The sequence below is a fragment of the Galleria mellonella genome, unplaced genomic scaffold (genome assembly GCF_026898425.1).
Source record: "Galleria mellonella isolate WM207_F2 unplaced genomic scaffold, CSIRO_AGI_GalMel_v1 utg172, whole genome shotgun sequence".
NCBI lineage: Eukaryota > Metazoa > Arthropoda > Insecta > Lepidoptera > Pyralidae > Galleria > Galleria mellonella.
In genome coordinates, this window is record NW_026442015.1 from 1,145,484 (window position 1) to 1,165,628 (window position 20,145).

At 31.0% G+C, this 20,145-nt stretch overlaps 1 protein-coding gene across 4 annotated transcripts in view; it reads right to left on the reverse strand.

Moving 5' to 3' along the window:
* LOC113514470 (protein Skeletor, isoforms B/C) overlaps window positions 1–20,145 on the reverse strand; it is an 84,526-nt gene that overhangs the window by 49,227 nt on the left and 15,154 nt on the right. For all 4 annotated transcript variants that reach the window (XM_052893205.1, XM_052893207.1, XM_052893206.1 and 1 more), the window contains exons 2-3: window positions 10,691–10,843; window positions 2,272–2,456 (exon numbers count right to left, since the gene is read on the reverse strand). In XM_052893205.1, the coding sequence (XP_052749165.1) occupies window positions 2,272–2,456; window positions 10,691–10,843 (338 nt within the window). The remainder of the gene's footprint in view (window positions 1–2,271; window positions 2,457–10,690; window positions 10,844–20,145) is intronic.

Consider the following 20,145-nt stretch of genomic DNA (forward strand, 5'->3'; position numbering starts at 1 on the left):
CATGAATAGCCTATTCACACCTTAAATTGGTGCAAACATAAGCAGGGAGAGAATTCCATCCTTACGCATGATGAAGGAAGACGCAAAATGCATCGTGTGTTTAAATGGTGAATATATTTCCAATAGTTTGTGACTAATTTAATTTAAATAGTGTTTCTGTAATAATTTCCTTGAAGTTTTTTATTAAATTCTATTGAAACTGATTATATTTATGTAACATCGACTGAATAAGTATAGTAATTGTTAATTAATGTTAATGCGAGGAATGAGTAGCAGCGTCTTCTTAAAACATCTCTAAAAGCCTAACTGCGTTTGCCAACTCGCTTGCCAAAGGCAACTACTAGCAAAACTCCTCTTATGGGGAAAACTTATGTCCAACAGTGGATAGTTAACGGCTGAAATAATAATAAATACTACAATTTCACCATGTGGCCTGGCATAGAATGAGCTATCCCTTCCGTTCTCATGGTGGTCGTAAGAGGAGACTAAGGAAACTTAATGGTCGACGGATGGGCGGCAGCGTAGCCCTCAGTTTTTTTTTTTAAAATAACCCCGCCTGCGCACGGGAACGCTGGCGGAGCACCAGTGAAGGGTGATAGATGAGAATGCAGTTGCCAACCCCGCTTGCCAAGCGTAGTCTCCGTTACTAACAACTCCCCCAGCTAAACCTCAGAAGCAAAACCTCAGAAGGAAGCTTGTGTTCAGTAATGAACACTTAACGGCTAATATGACGATGATGAATATTAATTATAACTAATTAGCTATATACTCATATGCATGGAGACCCATAGATACAATGCACAATGCAGACAGTGTCACAATCAACCACTAATATCCGTGGCTATTATCCATTTTCTTACAGATTTTCCTCCATTATGTGGGTCTACTTTTTTGCAATTATGCTATCGTGGAACTGCTGACTAATTGTCTGCTTGTGACGTCGGCAAAAAGCTCTCCCGAATAGCGCTCGTAATAAAGTGGGTATTATGTTTGTTTCAGATAAGACGCTTTAACCGACATCATTTCTTTTGTTCTCAATTCATTTTTATATTTCACAGTTTTTGTTCTGCCATTAAAGCATAGACCATGAAACTACAAAAGCTGATAATATGTATACTTAATTATAACTCGTCTTTAATGTTTTGTTTTTGGGTTAGAAAAACAACATTTACAATTATAATATTTTTTTTTTACATTATAAGTATATGATATAGTTGCGTGAGAGTGAATTGATTCGAAGTTAATGTAAAAATGTGAAAAAATATGCTAGAATATTTCGGCCACATACTCATAACAGGAATATCACTTGTTAAAGAAAAATGCTAAAATGCAGTTAGTTCCAGAGACCTATGCTGGTCGATGTATCATGAATAGATAAATCCAAAACCAAGTAAATACTTGACGATATGAAAATTGTTATCAAGAAATATGTGTAAGGACATATTTGACCCTTCTTCAAGCTACCTCTAGTTTAAGAAAGGTATCTAAAAATATAGACTACCTACTATTGAAAATGAAACAACTGAATAACTTACATTATTGAAAGCGTAACCTAACTGTTACCTTAAGATACAAATAACTGTTAAATTTCTTTTTTCTTTAATAAAGCATTAATAAACAATTAGAATAAGCAAATAAATAAATTTTATGAAATGTACCATGCCAGAAATTCTTAGTCTCGCAGATATTAACGTCTATAAATTAACGTCACACATTTTACACTTGTGCAAAATGTATTGCTTTATTACATATAACTCTTAGAAGAGAATACGTAGACTTACATTTACTTAATGAAGTTGACAATGAAAATATTTTCTTTATAATCATTTTCTTTATACGATGAATCATATACAAAATTAAATGCATCTCGATATAGCTGATGTTGACTGTGCGTTATTTATCAATTTCATTAGTATGATAGCAATAGTATTAGTATAATATCAATAGTATGATAGCAAGCAGGCTGGACTGTGTGTACGTTGGTCACTGCTGCGCAATTTCCAATGGAATTGTGCAGCGGTGATTATCTGTATACTGCTTAATATATTGTATGTGTGTAAGTGTGTATTGTGTATGTAAATTTACTAACATTAGTTTTTAAGAATATTGTTACTAATAAATATTTAATGGACCAAAAAGTCTGAAATAAAAATTATTATTATTATTAACTATCTCATTCATTACATAAATAAAAGAATTACAAAAAATATTTAAAATACGGCCGATAAAAAACCTCGTCGAACACACGATTAAGATTGTTGAATTACTCACCGAGTACTCGTCGCAGTACACTGAGAACCACTTGAAGTCTCGCAGCGTCTTGCCATCAGGCAGCGAGAGTGTGACGCCCTCTCCTCGGTACCTCCTCAAAGGACCGCTGCCGCCGCGCTCGTCTCGAAGCCGCAGTGCACCCACGTTCGACGGCGATTTAGCGGTGCCCACGTAGAAGTATGCAGCTGTATATAAACATATTATTGTTAATCTTTCTGATTACCTTGTTTACTAATATAATTAAATAATTACTAGGCAATAATAATACTAATTACTAATAATTACTAATATAATTAAATTATTACTAGGCATAAATAAATAAATATCTATATATATAATATATAAGTTAAAGAAGTTAAATTCTTAAGAGCAATAAAATAAACGAGATCAGCAATCAACTCGGATACATAAATAATATAAGTATGACTCTATACTCATAATTACATAATATAGGAAACCATTATCTGTTTCAGAGAATTACAATGAGTACATAGAAATTAATAAATTGTAGATTTGACTGAGCATATCCCAGCACTTTCATCCGATGTCGGCACGGATGTCCGGTCCGGATATAACCAAATCTATTGAGAATGAATTCAATTACGCACTCAATATATTAAGGTAATCTGAATTATTACCTACTTCTTTAATAAATATTATAAGTGTCATTGTGTTGATTGGCTACACAAAAAAATCAAGCCGTTCTAATATTATTAGAAGTATTCCAAAAGTAAAATTAAGGATCTCTTAAAGATACAAAGATTAATGGCTAAAATTAATTCAGATTGAGTATCCTTATTGTCCGTATTTAATATTATAAAAGTGAAAGTAAATTTATGACCTCTTAATGAATTGACAACTTAACCAATTACTATGAAATTTTAAATACATGTACTACTAGTGGGATGAAAAAGGACATATACTATATATTTATTCCGGTTAGTGAACATATCCCGGTAACGCGAACGAAGTCTCGGGTAAAAGGTCGTAAGTAATAATTATGTACTAAAGTTATCCGTGTATGAGGATCCTTCCTTTGGTATCTAAAGTTTCTAAACCGCCTTTATTGTACGTGAAACCTCTATACATTATGTGGAAAGGATTTTGTCCCTCGATTTCTAAAGAGAATCTTCATTTAAAGTAAGATACTTCAGATGGTCCCGTCATTTGTACAGGTAACTCAAAATATATAGTTATTACATATATATAATATCTATATATTATTTTTCAGAAATATCATATTACCTCTTTCATTTACATTTATTCCAATATCCCACAAAAAAAACAGACTTCAAATATGATAATAGCAATTATTTTCCCTTAAAAACTAAACTACTGAGCAGATTTACGATAATTTCTCTGTGTAACCAGTCGGTAAATATATCCTTTATAATAAAAAAAAATCTAAATCGATTTCCAAATGACGAAGTTATAAGATAACAGACATAAAAAAAATACAACCGAGTTGAGAACCTTCTTTTTACGGTCGGTTGATAAGAAAGTTCCGCTGATAACAAAATATGCGGACAACTCAGCATCTTGCTTGCGTAATATAAGTTCTGTAGTTTCTAAACTTGTTAAGTCCGAGTTTTTTAAATTATAAGTTAGTATAAGTAGTAGTACCTACTACTTTATACAGTAGGTGCCATTGCTTAATACTTATACTGTGCTATTATTTATACTGTGTTGCAGTTGACATAAACTGACACGGTACATTGACAATATTGCATAAGTACAGCCTCTCGTCCTTGAATAAATGAATTCTTGCTCTACAGACTTCTATACTTTTCTATATAAATGGCTACTCTCTGCTCCTGTAAAACTAGCTTCACTACCTTCCTGGACTCAGTTATGACTGTTTAAAAAGTATTTTCCTAATCAGTTTATAAATAACTGAATTATGAGGTACGAACATAAAAAATATACAATCGAATTGACAACCTACGCCTTTTTTGAAGTTGGTTAAAAAAATAAAGCACTGCTCCCTATACATACAAAAGTCATGTATTAATTTACTAGTAGTGACAACTATAGTGTAGAATAGTGATTACGTCGGTTTCCTTTGATAGCCAAAGAACTCTCTAACCGTATAGTACACTGCTATCTAATAAATCACCACTTCAGTATAAGAACTATGCACTATGCCACTTCGTGTTCTCTACCGCCCCAATAGCTATCTATCAATCTATTCGCGAGAGAAAGTGACGGGGAAGCGTCGCGTCACTCGTACTCCATTATTTATCATCGATAAAGTAATCAACTGTGAACTAAATATGTATACAGTTAAAGCTGTATTTCCATTAGCCCTATTCACGCTTTTTATACATTCGAAACAGGTATAATTGAATCAATCAAGTGTTAATTAAATTTAAGTTGGATCGGGAACTCGTCGATAAAGCTTTTCTGACAGTACCCTACACTTTTTAATTAACATGTCAGAAAATTAAACAATAATACATATCTAGTGAATTAGTTTATTATAATCAATACTCTTTCTGATATTTATAGTAAATTTTTGTATTTGCGTCATGTACAAGACTAGCGACGTATAGAAGACCTACGGCTTTATAAGCATAATTATACCTTATGTAATGAATGTACGAAATTTCAATCATATCCGTTCAGCTGTTTGAATCATACCTAATCCAGACTTTTCTAAGAAACCCATGTAGAGAGACCACAGACAAAAACAGATAAGCCCTAAAGAAGATAAAGAATAAATACAAAACCATAAAGATCTCTAGTCTTACATAACACTACACTGCGCCGCCAAATTAGTGCAGTAGTTGCAGCGTAATGCCGGAACTAACATATAGACAGACAGATGAATACAATTTCTAAATATTATTGTTTTGGCTTCTATTTTCGCTTATTAAGATCCCTCCTATCATTTTTTTTTCTTAAATATCTTCGGCTAGTTACAATTTTATTATATTAGTAAGATTTAATTTTAATTAAATTAATTTGATTTTGTTTAAAACTCTAGACAAAATTAATAGAATGAATGAATGAAAATAACCAATCGCGAAGCATTGATTACTGCACATTTGCATCGTACAAATAATATAGAATAGGAAGGAGGGGAAATAATAATATTATTATAGTAAGTCTAGTCTAATGACCACAGTGTTAATAATATACTTTCTTAAGTCAACCTCTTGCGGTTCTCCTGTAAACCATCGTGGTTAATTCGCGATAAATTCGTTACAATGGACGGACCCTATTTCATCGTCACGCATCATATACCTCACTGCTACCCCGCCAACGTATAGCGATAATGCAAACGGAGTTACCATTCCACTTTCATATTAGAACAATTAAAGTTTGTGTCGCATAAAACAAAACCGATTTTAATTGTTAAAAAAAAACAGTTATTTTGATCTAAAAACTAAATTACTGAACAGACTGTGATTTTTTAAAAAACTCTGTAAGTGTACACTTGCAGATAATTTTCCAATCGGTTTAGGACTGACGGAGTTGTAAGGTAACAAACATACACACAACCCAATTAAGTACCTCTTTCTGTTAGCAGTTAGTCGAAAAGACAGTATTGAGTTTCAGATAACAAAGTACCTGTTGTGTAGTGTAAACTGCACGCGATGGAAGGCAGATCCGTTACAATGCATGTACAATATCATAACACGCTCCGTTACTTCACCTCTTTGTTCATGATTCACTTTACGTTATCATAGAAAATTTATTTTTCATCGACTGCAAGTAATTATATTATCTGGTTTTGTCTAATAGTAAGGTATTCATGTACCGTCTCTAAACTACGAGTCTTCTGAGAGACAATCAATTTAGAGTCTACTAAATATGTATTACTACCATGCATTAGATATATTTGTGAAGTGGACGAAATTAGAGATATATGTCACCTTCCTTTCCCGTGGGTGTCGTAAGAGGTGAGTAAAGGAAAGCGAGGAATGGGCAGCAGCGTCTCTCTTAAAACATCTCCAAAGCCTGATATGGTGGTGACAATATATATATATATATATATATATATATATATATATATATATATATATATATATATATATATATATATATATATATATATATATATATATATATAAATAATTAAAAATGAAGTTTTAAAAATAATACATTAAATGAAGTTTAAAAAACGAAGTTATATATTTTTACTGCTATATTATACAATTCTGAATCAATCCTAAACCAGTTCTGTTAAATCTTTTTGCAAATTATCCAGTGTCGATTCCATATCAATTTTGTCACAATTGAATTCACTTTTTACTAAGTCCAATCTTATATTATTAAGATATTCCTATCATATAATGCAGCATAATTTCCTTCACTGGCATGAAAATCTGTGATTGGTGCCTTTGTTTCTAACGATGCAACCAGCTATGAAATCAAATACCGACTAGACATCAATGTTAAAGTACAAACGGTGTGGTACTTAACATCTGAAATAATTACACAGCGCTTTGTAGAAGTTGCACGCTGCCGGCTGCACTCCGCTCGTAGTTAGGGTCTTGAACCTAATTTCGTTTATTCGAATCGATCTTTCGATCTTCGATTTTTTAAATCGATGTTTTAAAATATATCGATAAGAAATTAAGTAACGGAAATCGATCCATCCTGTTCTAATATACGTTATTTTATGTATCGTTTTACTTTTCCTACAAAATGTTCTATAATCATAAATTTAAAAACAATATTCATAGATACATACATTATTATATTATATATCTACAATAATGGTTTCCCATAGTTTACTTTTTTTTTCAATTATCATTTCCTGTGTAGTTATGTATGTAGGTTTCCTTCTTTTGTTCCTTTTTAGATGACAAATAACAGACACTTCATACATCCATCGAGTTCTGTGATATCGATCTTTTAAACATCGATTTTCTCGTGAAACGATCTGAGCTTACCCAATTCGAATCGATTCAAAATATCGATATTTTATCCAAGATCGGTAATCCTATTCGTAGTACACCGTACATCGTACACCGCGCAACTTGCATCGCAGTATGCGCGGCCACAATTTACGGCGGCGCCGTAAAGTAGTGCCATAAACTAGTTGGGACGTAAACATGCCACGTACAGATGTACCGACCGGTAAATGAAAAGTTATGGTCGCTTACTTCCGTTTTTGGGGTAGAAAAAGTTAATTCTGCTTTAGGTTTCGCGAAACAATCTTTTGAGCCCTAAATAATGCTACGAACTTAAATTAAGCATATAGGTATATATAGACCTGGAGTAAAGTAGTTTTTTTTCAATAATTAAAATGTATTTATGGAGCGAAAAATTATGTTAACAATTTTAACATGAAAAATAAGAGCCAAATCAAAACAATTGATCAAAATTCATTTATTCATAAGTCTAGCGTTTGTGATATAATTAATATTAATTCATATAATTATAGTAAAATTTTTTACGACTCTATTTTTTATTCACAAAAAAAAAGTAACTAAAATAAATTTATTTAAATTAACTCTTATGTATTTTATGTTGTAGTAACAAACGAAATTTAATTAGAATAATCATAATAAAAGAACCAGGTCGGATAGTTTTGTATCAACCTTGATAATTATCGTCATTGTACTGTGAATAGGATTATATGAAAACGTGGCAATTGAGCAATAAGCCGTTGTATTATGCGTGAGCCGTGCGTTGTTTGGTGACAAAAAAAACAAATAGACAAAGCGTGATTGTGCCGTCAGTTGAAGGCTGAGTATTATACAAATACTGGGAAATGGACTGTCTGATTGTACGGAGGTCACTAACATTAAAATTAAAGAGCATTGAATACACTTCTTATTATATAATATATAAACAACACTTGTACATAAATTATTTGTGGTAATAATAATATATATAGTATACGTAAGTTGGCAGTTTCAGTTGTCCTTATTTATATGTAATTTCTAACAAAAACACCTTAAAGTTCAGGGTTAGCTTCGCATAAAAGGGTAGACACAGTATAAGTAGTCATCTCTTATTATAAATTACAAATATAAATTACTATTATATTCCATTCTCGCGTCATTAAATTTTTCTACCAAATCTTGTCTCTTTTTATCTCTGACATATATGTTAAACTAGTTGATTAATAGGATTATCGGATACAGAAGAAATTACGATTATGACTAGGTATATTTCGCGACTTTTTATCTAGTTAAAATAACAATGTTAATGTTACAATATGATTTATCTGTGTACCGAATTTCAGTCAACTCCTAATAACTACTGCGTAATTTAACAATAAACAATTACAATTCAAATATCGATACAAACTTTCTAATTTATAATATTAGTAGAATAATTACAAGACTTACTATGTATAATCATTCAATTTACAAATAATATTGGCTCAATATACAAAAGCAACAAAATTAATATATTATTAATAGTGACCGATCTAAAATAGTAGACAACCCTGCCTAATATAAATATAAAAATGTACTCTGTGGACAACCCTAACAAACAATGCCGAGCCAAATATAAAGAGTAATCACACGCGCAGTGTAACAGGAAAGTTCACAAGACTAATTAATGTGAGCAAGCTTAAAACAATTCTAGACAACTGGTTTGGTTAGAGTAATTACAATAATACTGCATTATTACTGCAATTATTAGCATAGATATTTTAGTGAAATTAATTTATTGTAGTAATAGTTAGACATTTCCTGGACATCTCATTTAGCAGCTAAACAGAGCATTTAATAGATCATAGTGCTAAATGTATTTTATATACGTATTTAAAAGTAGATATTATATATATATATATATATACACACTCGATGCGACTAAAACAATTTATTAACTTATAAATTTGGAACGTAGTTGTATAATAAACATACAATTATCATTCAGTCCACGCGCTCTAATTATTTTCTCATTATAAATGTTCACACCGAAATATAGACGAAAAGATGTGATAATATAAGGAAATAAAAAATTTAAATGTGAAAGTTTGTGAAGATGTTTGTCTTCACGCTTAAACGACTGAATAAATTTAAATTTGAATAAAATTTTGTACACATCTCGGATAAATACTTTTTATGCAATTCACGCGGAAAAAGCGTCGAATACAGCTTAGTTAAAACAAATTCTGAATCTGTTTGTTGGATATTTGTTTTTTTTTTTTTTTAATTATTTTAATTTAAGGAATGTTCAGTCATAAACGTTGAAAAATTGTGGAATGAGTTCTCTGCCGAAGTTCTCCTTAGAGACTACAGTACGGGGTTCTTCAAAAAGGGTATATTCAGGTTTCTTTACGATCAGCAACGCGCAAGTGATATCCCTGGTGTTACAAACAACCATAAGCTACGGTAACCTCATTTAATATTAGATATGGTCATATGCTTGTTTGCCACCTTCGTGATATAAAAAAAATACATATACTAAAAACCTACAAATTTAATAAAAATATAACTAGACAATGTCTATACATAGTAGATATTTGAGTACAACTAATATTAGAATCTTAATAAGACAAATAGATGCCAAAACAATATTTTTTGAAAGTTTGTATGTCTGTCTGTATGTTTGCTTTAGCATCACGCAAAAACTACTACACCAAATTAAAAGCGGTTTTAAACCTTAGCTGTGGTATTAAAGATTTAACCTGATATAAGTTTTATCTTTTAACACTATCTATAAGTGATCTATTTCATTGGTTTTCCTACTTCTAAAATCAACGCGGACAAAGAACCCATATATACCATACATATTTAATTTATACATTAAAGTTTTAATAAATAAATATTTCAAACAAATAACAAGTTATTTTAAAAATATACATAGACAATTCTTGTCTTGCTATCTTTTGTTTTCTCAAAATATTCTTTCTTATAAATATTATTCACATCTTGGGAAAACTGAAATGACTGGGTGGATGGCTGGAAGTTTTTGTTGCACGTGTTCCGTAATACTTTGGAGTACGCTGAAGCATTGTTCTACAATGTTTCGATGTTGTTCATAACAGACGTCTGCCGCGCTAAGTATACGGCAAGTTTTGGATATAACAAAGGTACGCGGAAAAATATATTACCCATATATATTTTATTTAGTTTTTACACGTCTCACAAAAGATCAACATTTTATTATATGTAACTTACAAGTGCAATAAAGAATAAATAAAAACTGAAAAAGTATGGAAATAATAAGTATTAGTTTTCTAAGGCTAAATCTACCTTTATATATACAGGGTAAAATCGAAATCGTAATCATCTTTGAAGGGAGTATTCTACCAGCGAAACTTCATATTTTCATCAAAAGAAACATTGATAGAATACGACAAAAACTATTAATTCTCTCATACTAACGCGGCGTATCTAGCTGTTTAATTAGTATGAAACGTTCGAAACTTTTTGTTGATTTTTGATTTACAAAATTTCTGTTGACAATTTTAATTCCACCTGTATAACATTATGATCATACATACATGGGCCTTCGCCATCATAGTTGAAGTCCTTGATGAAGAGCGTCCGCGAGTCGACAGCGTACACGCGCCCGCGCACGCCGTGATGAAGCTCGGACAGTGCGCCGAGGTCCTTGCCGTAGTATCGGCCCTGCGCACGCACACCGCCGCACCACACTGAGAACAACAATAACATTTACATATCAGAAAAAAAGTTACTTTAAAATAAAGATGATGATAGGAATCAAGATTAAAATCATTCACATCACGTCACGTCATTATACCTTTTTTAAAACGTCACTGAGCCTACTGCAAAAATAATTTAAAACACTACTTGTCTAAACAGAATTTAGCAAAACTTTGTTTACCCATGGCAAAAATGTTCATTTATAATTTGATGTATCAAAATCTATAGTAAAAGTAACTACTTTATACGTCTATATGTTTTAATAAGATTTTTTAAAAAGAAAACAAATGGTAAGCAAGTTTTTCGAATTAAGGCACTTGAACATCATCAGTATTTATCACCCTATTTATCAGAAGTTTTACTTATTGTGTTAAGACCGCGTATTTTTTATTTAGTTTAATCTTTATTAAACAACTAGTAATCCATCTCGACTTTGCACAGGTAGATAGATAAATTATATCTACCTGTGCAAAGTAGCATTAATAATAGGCAAATTAATAGGCAAATTTTTGGTACATTGGGCTATACTATTGCAATTTTCATAAAGTTGTCTAATTTATTTGAAATTAATATCTAACCTATATTTCTGACTAATGATGTAGGTTTCTATACGCGAAATAATTTTTATAATCGATTAAATAATTTTTTACTTTATCCGTTACAAACAAACAATCAAGTATAATATTTCCTTTTTATAATATTAGAATGAATTACTTATGTACAAGTAAATGTAAAAGATAAGGTTTCATATATTATTACTTATTCGATTGAAACTTGTTTTTAGGTGCCGACCAAACAGAACAATTAATCTGTAAACGTTTCATCTGTACCCTATTATTAATCTGTATAAAGTTAATACTAGTTCTAGGTACTCGTACAACAAAATTTTCAACTTATTGAATATTAATGATTGGTCTAAGTAATAAGAAGGCTTAATGGTTCAGCGGAGTACTTGGAAACTAGAAAATTAAATGTTGATTGAAATTGGTATAGGAAATGTCGAAATGCTGCTGAATTGACTGATTATCGGGTGTGCTTAATGATCGTTCCATCCGGAACTTACGTAATATTTGGCGGGATAAATGCGCAGTACTAAGTGCTAAACTATATTAAGTACACATGCATACCCTGTTATATATATATATATATATATATATATATATATATATATATAACAAAGTACAGAGGAATAACACCTGAGTCCTCAGGAATAGCCTCCATTCCCCATGAGCGAAACAGTATACTCTGTTATGTCCATGGTACTGTTTATGTCTATAGGCGATGGTTACCACTTTCCATCAAGTGGGCCGTCAGATTGTTTGCCATTCTAAGTTGCATAAAAACAAAGTATGTAAATTTTGTTCCATAAAACACCAACTTCAATCGTAGCAAAACAGTTATTTTAAGTTCAAAACCAAACTAATAAACCGAATTTGATGAATTTCTATAAGACCAATTTGAAAATAGATCCTTTCAGATCTATAAATAATTTTTAAGTTATGAAGTAACAATAAAAAAAATACAGGCGAATTGAGAACTTTCTTCTTTTTTGAAGTCAATTGAAAAGGACAATTCTTATAGCCTAATAATACCATGACGGTGAATATCCCTATCCCTACATTTCAAAATGACGGTTGACGATCGAATGGTTAAGATACCCATAGGTAACAAACAAACAAACATAGTCGTATATAGTATCAATAAGAAATCCTACAAAGTACTATTTAGTTTTAATGTACAAACTTTTTACACGACCATAATTTGTCATCTGACTTCTGAATGGAAAGAAACATTATTTAATTCGATGTCCCGCTTATTACATTGTCATGCCATTGTTCAACGTACACTTGTGCAGGATGAATGTCGACCAAATGTCCAAAGTTCGCCTTGTACCAGTTACTCAGCCCCACCCGACTCATACCAGCCGGTTAGTCGTTATATGACAACACGCAGCCTACATTATTAACAATATTGATTTATATTTGTATATTATAATTAATTATCATGTAAAAAAGTTAGACATATAGTTAAACTAACCCGTAACTGTATGCACATGAATATACATATATTAAAATATATGTAAAAAAATATATTAAAGCGACTTTGATAAAAGGATTGTCAGGGTACACGATATGTTTGCCAGTTCTGAACTTATTTTAATAATTCATTTTTAAATCAGTGAAATTTATATCTATCCATATATAGCTTCCATTTTAATATTGTAAAAAATTTTAATTACATTATTTACTTTAGATTTAAACATCAAATTACTTTTTTTATTTTTGTTTATTTATTTATCTATGCACGTATCAAGATATAATATGTTGGACGTAATGAAATACTGCAATTGAATTTAGAATATAAATTATATTATGTAAAAGACTGGTTCGAGCAAAAACTGCACACGACATATCGAAGTTCTTTGTCAGTGATTTAAAGAAAGTAGACATCTCAGAATCTACTGCGAAACAATGTGATAATTCGTCTAAGGAACAGCAAACATATTGATCACATAACACTCGCAGAAAGCTAATGAACTACGTCACACATACTGCCGTGAAAGTGCTCTCAAGAAAGTGGTCAAGCCTTAAACAGCCTGTAAAAAAGTTAACCGTTACAAATACCAGTACAGATAAACATCGGCGACTTTAACATTAAGTTTCAAGTTAGTATAACAACTAAAGGTCAATTCTAAGGTTAAGGAGAGAACAAACTAAAATGATTATTATACTGTACTTTATAGCCACATCTATTGCATTGGACTCTCGGTATATAAGGATACGACCTAGAAATCCACTTTCTTCTCACTATGTATTATATATAACAATGTTATTATTACCTCATATTCCTTTATATGACTAACATACTTTCAACCACAGAGTTTCATAAAAAGAAAACGAAAACAATAGAAATTTCATATATATATATGTACATATATAATGTCTTCAGACAAATTAATCACTGCTCGAAACCTAATTTATTAACCTGAAGATACTTTGTTTAAAGGTGAAACACGTGTCGCAAAACGTGCATAGGCGAAATGACAGTCGGAGATCGATAGCTAATATGAAAAGTAGTAGAACTTCTAATACTTATAATATTGTCAATCTTCAAGTGTTGGCAGTCGCAAACATACTAATGGTAACCGAATTAATCAAAATACAATAATTCTAATCAAATAGCCAATGATATGGAATTCCGTAAAATAATATTAAAATTAGTAAGAAAAGTTAAATAGGCCAATTGGGGCGTTTCAACACGAATTACATTATTGATAGTCTTGACATTACTAATCGAAGACTTTCATTAGCATTAATGCTTAACTATAAATAGTTTTAATTCCGTAACGTTTCTCTTTTTCTTACTACTCATGTGATGGTGACGTCCACTGATATCAAAAATTACTACTTGACTTACCAAGAAATCACAACGTGCACGAATCAACTTTTTTTTAACGAATCAAAAATAAGTTTGAAAAAATCTCTTAAGGGTTTTAACTAGGATTCGAACATGCTACCATAGTCAAACGTCATCCAATTAAGTTGTGAATGCTCACATCATCAACTGTAACGATACTCGTATACTTTTACTAGAATTTTTTTTTTATTAGTTCAAAATATTATTGTTTCATTTTGCCTATTGTTTTAGTATGTTTGTTTTAGTGTTGGCGTCATAACAATAAAATAATTCTATAAATACTTCCAAGTGCTATTGTCTCACATCTTCTGTTCTAAAGCAACAAAGTTTATTTAATCTGTTACGTAAATTCCATTTCAGCGCATTATAAAGTAAAAAGCAAATTATTTTATAACAACTAAATGCGTCGAAACGGTTGACCTGGAAATCTAGTCTTCTTTTGCGCGAATTAAATTTTTTATTGCATTTAGTTAAACATCGTTTATAAGTCATTATAACCGATATTAAAAGCAATTTGGTATTTTTATGTACATTACTTAATATTATTACGTACTTATTGTAGTTATTATTATTATATATTAGTATTACTTATTGTAAAAGATTTTACGAGATTGCATTTTTATTTCAATCACAAATTTTATGACAAGAATTATTTTTTGTAGTTAGTAAATTTTACCCGCGACATCGTTTACATAGACAAATAGTATATGGATACCAATTTTCACAGCGATTAATCTAATCGTTAAGTCGCCAAGAGGCAGCAAGCTAAGAAACTCAGGTTCGCATTTTTTTTAAATATCAGTAAGTATATTACTCAACTTAATATAATTTTAAATACAACCTCAAATAAATTGCCAATTTTGGAGCCAAATGAGTATTTCAGCCGTGTCTTACGCACCAAGTAACATGGCGGCTGGATAAATCTCCTCTAATGTAATTGGCAATCTGCATAATGTAAAAGTGTCAAGGTTGAAAGGCTTTTCGGTTTAGTTTCATTGGTAAGGGTCAAAGTAGCAGCGTTATGAATAAAATCCCTACTAATATAAATGGAAAAGTGAGTGTTTGCTTATTTCATTGTTTGCCCATTTGTTCTTCAGTCTTCCTAATTAACTTATATACAAGTACAATATAAAGAAATGCATAGACTACTTTTATCCATATTAATCGACATATCTTAATTACACAGGCGAAGGCGCGTCTGCAAACTAGTTATTGTTTTACAAAAATAACATTATTGATAGTGTAGCAAAATAATTTATACATTTAATTATAAATAAAAAATTAGCCAAAAACGCTTCAAAGATGCATTAATAGGGTACCGAATCTGTGTTGTTAAGAATTGTAACTTTAATAAATTTCGCCTGGCAACAATATCGTAAAAAAAAAAGAAAAAAAAGATTGTCTATTGTTATCAAATGTGTCGGTAGAACGCAAGTTCGTTGTCGTCATTCTCGTTTTCGAATATTATCGCGCGCGTGCATATATTGCCGCGAATATCGTACAAATTAATATATATAATATATATCGTTTCGTATCGTTTTTAATTATATCACACATAACCAAGAGGCTGATTGAGAGGAGGGCATTGCACTGCTGGTCAGTTCATGACGGTGAATAGGTAACCTGGATCTGAGGATTTCTTTCAGATTTCAGAGGAGATTCTTTCCAGAATTTCTGGCTTGTTCGAACTTACGAACGAGCCAGAAATTCTGGAAAGCCTAAAGCCAAAACCGAATCCTGCTAACTACAAAGCTTCAGGTCAGTGGTCTCCACCTTCATTATCCTCTTGTGTTCATTATTTACCTACCATCATCGTAATAATTTCATATAGTCCACTAATAACCGTTGCCGGACGATTAATTTCAATTTGCAACGTCTTATTTTACGAACGGTTTACATGTGTTAACTCTTATTTTAAAGTTATCTGCTTATACTTTATCACTAAAATATAAATAAAAAAATAATAATAAAATAAAAAAACACCAATTATATATCGGTTATCATGAAAGAAGCAGTATTTTTTTTAGAAAAAAATTTCCTTTAGCACTGACAACATACTAGGGCGACTGGTAATCTTCATACATTTAATAATAGGAATAAGCAGTTTATAGATCACATTATGTACGAGTAAATAACAACTACCCTGCTCCCCTCTTCCTTTACTTCTTTCCGTAATCATCTATAAGAAGCCATGTTGAATTCTCGCAACTATCAAACAGAACGTTATTATTTTCAATTTATTTTATTGTTAAGTTTCGTAAATACGCATTACATTTTAATATAATAACTATCGGTTTAATACGTGTATATTAATCAAGAAAACTCAATTAGTTTCAGAACCATTTGGGATCGAAGTTCGAGCTTTAGTAAAATAATAATTTAATCTTCAAAATAACTGGATTCTATCTTAATATCTATGGATTTCAATGTACTGCTTAAATTCTTAGAATATTGAAATTCACAAGTACACAATATTGTATAACGAGATATAGTCGTGAAAATTTAAAGTAAGAAGAATGTTATTGTTATTTTTGCTTCAATAAAAAAAAATGTGTCATTTTCAATATGTGATACTCTAATAGAGTAATTTAGTTACACATTTACTGGTCTAATCTGTATTATCACTATTTATTTTATAGGTAATACGTTAATTATGTGAATATCTGAATAGTCGCTAACGATGCCCGCTCGCCTGTTTCAACGTCGCAACATCTACAATTAACAGCTAAGAACATCGTTTCAATCTCTCTTTCATCAGCTGCTCTGTAAAGTTTTTAGTTTCCTAACGACTCCTTTTATATATTTAAATCTCTATTGAAATTCGCTTACTGTAATTATTGTTATTTTCTAAATTACGGTACAATTTATATTTTTTTATATTACATTTGTGTAAAATTATTTAAATGTTCCTTACTCAATCACAATTAAATAGCTGAATACATTATAAAGAAATTATATTAAAATATATATATTTTATTATTAAAGAACTGTATTGAGATTAAATCAAGTTAATATTTATAACTAATACTATCTTAATCCAATGTTTTGTTAAATTTCTAAGTATTTTTATAGCTTTAGTGATCTGTCAGCTGAACCCTAGTACAAAGCATGTAGTGTAACATGTTTCTACAACACTAACCAATAAAAATCAACTGAATTATTAGTAACATCAAAATGTCGAAACTTTGTTATCTCATGTTACCTGTATACTAACATATCTGTGAATGCAATTCATATTAATGCTTGCAATTAATAAAATGCTTGAATTATAAAAAAATTGAATCGTAGAGTACACTAAAGTAAATAATTAAAATAAGGTATATACATATATCTTATTAATCTTTTAGATATAATGTAGAGTTCAAAATTCAAAGGTAGCAAGTTGGCGATAGCAAAGCAAAACATAGCTAAAGAAATACGATTATAAATTAATTAATATTATTTTTTATTTACTCTCAATAAGATTTTAATGCAACTAATTTATTACGCTAAATAATATTAACTACAATTATCAATACATATATTTATACATCTTTCTTCTACATACGATATTATAAGACATATGTATGCGCAAACATACACACATCGGTAACAGTAACATAGCAGAGAATTTATATGCGTGACGCTAAGCTAATGATAAAATGTCTAAGATAACAGTTAACAGTCACTTGGTCACAGTTATAGTCACGCTTACGTAGTATAAATAGGTGACTAACGGTTCGTTGAGGATTAATAGACGCATTTAGCAATACTAATTTTTGACTTGAATTATTATGTTCATTGTGGAATTTTTTCAACGAAAAATTAAGACGAAATATGACTGAGAATGGCAAACAAACTAGCAGCCCTTATAATGTAACATAGAAACTGTCACCTGTAGGAAAAAAATGCTAGTATAGGGAACTAGTGACTCCATTTCTGGCAATATACCCCATCAGGTTAATATCCACGCGGTTCCCCCTGAAATTCATCGTTGTTATTTCACGTTGAATTTATATTTATGAGCCAACGGATCTGTTTTTACCTGGTGCTCTACTAGCGTATACTGTAAACGCAAATGGATCTGCCATTCTATTATTATCTATCAAAGAAACAATCTTTACCCATAGATATGCAGGTACCAAGAATATCACAAAATATACCATGATACGCTGTATTGCTTTGATAGTGTTTTTACAGCATTACCATAAATGACTAAAATGTTGTGTAACTTCACTACGACATCCACCCATCAATCCGAAACATAGCTGAACAAAATCTTTAAGTTGTCTTGTATTTATTTATATTTATAATAAGAATTTTGCCGTATAGTCCCGACATAGAATGGGCTATCTTTTCCTTTCCCGTGAGTGCCATAAGAGAATGTAATGGACGAGAAATAGGCAGCAGCGTACCTCTTAAAACATCACCAAATCCTAACTGTGGTTCCCAACTCGCCTGCCAAACATGGAAAGTACTAGCAAAACTTCCCTTATAGGGGAGGCCTATGTTCAGCAGTGGTCAATTGATGATAGATATGATGATAATAATTAATAAATTAAATTAATAATATAATTACTACTATAAACATTCAAAGGAAATAATATATCAGTCTATGTTGATTACGAAAAAAAATCGTTTAAAATAATTCTAGTTATACAACAGTATTTATAATTGAATTCGTTCGACGTTTCGATAAACTCTTTCTTGTTTCATTTGTTAATCGTGACGCTCTGATATTTTAACACCTCTCTTGATTAATTGCGTCTCACCATCCATTTAGATTCGCTGCCAAATCGTCAGTGAATCTGTCTAAATATAATTAATTTACATTCTCATCGGCTTATCGAACTGAGCTACTATAATATTCTCCGTACTTATTATTTTTTGTTCATAAAACGTATTGCGCAGGCTATTTAAAACTGTAATTTCTTTATCTTTATAACTAATTTTGTTATTAAAACCCCAGTTTTATTTAATATTTACCCGTTACTTTGTCCGCGTAACCAAGGTATATTATATCATCATATCAATCATAATATGTCTATGGACTCGGACAAAAAGTAGTCTATATCCATCTCCACCCCATACAATACTTGTATACCAAATTTCGTAATAATTGTTTAAGGCGTTAAGGCGCGAAAAGGTAACACAAATTTACATTCATAATATTTGTAAGGATTTCTTAAGAGAAAGGTTGCTTATATTAATCATTGCATACAGGACAAACACCTAAAGATTCATTAAATTACTATTTATGTTGATCTAAATTATTTCTATGTATTATATATTTATATACAACCGTATGCCCTGTATGTACGTAAAATAGACAACACCTTCCTTTTCCGTGGGTATCGTAAGAGACAACTAAGGGAAGGCGAAGTATAGGCACCAGCATCCCTTTTAAAACATCTCCAAAGCCTAACTGCGATTGCTAATCCGTCTGCCAAATATGGCAATTACTGCCAAATCTCCAAAGATCAAAATCACAATTAACTAATAGCCAATGTAAACAATTAAATATTATTAACAAGATAAATTTGGTATTTATATCTATATCGGACATAAAAAGCTTCATTAAAAACGATCAATTCCTTAAATATCTGATAATGTTTGCCATAACCGACCCTTGTTCGGATAACATGGATTACGACTTCCTAAATCTGGCGAGCAGGGGAAGTAATTTGCGTGACAGTGCGCTGTGCGGCGAAGGGGCGAGGCGACGGTGAGCGGACGTCCTCTAATACGTGTATACGCCTCTTGTCACCCTCGTGAGATATATCAGATTATACTCTCTATTCTATATAACATAATAGACTAAACGCTTAGATCTGTAGTATCTAGATAGAGCATCTCCCTAGAAACACTTAAAAATAGTTTAAATATTTTAAAAGGT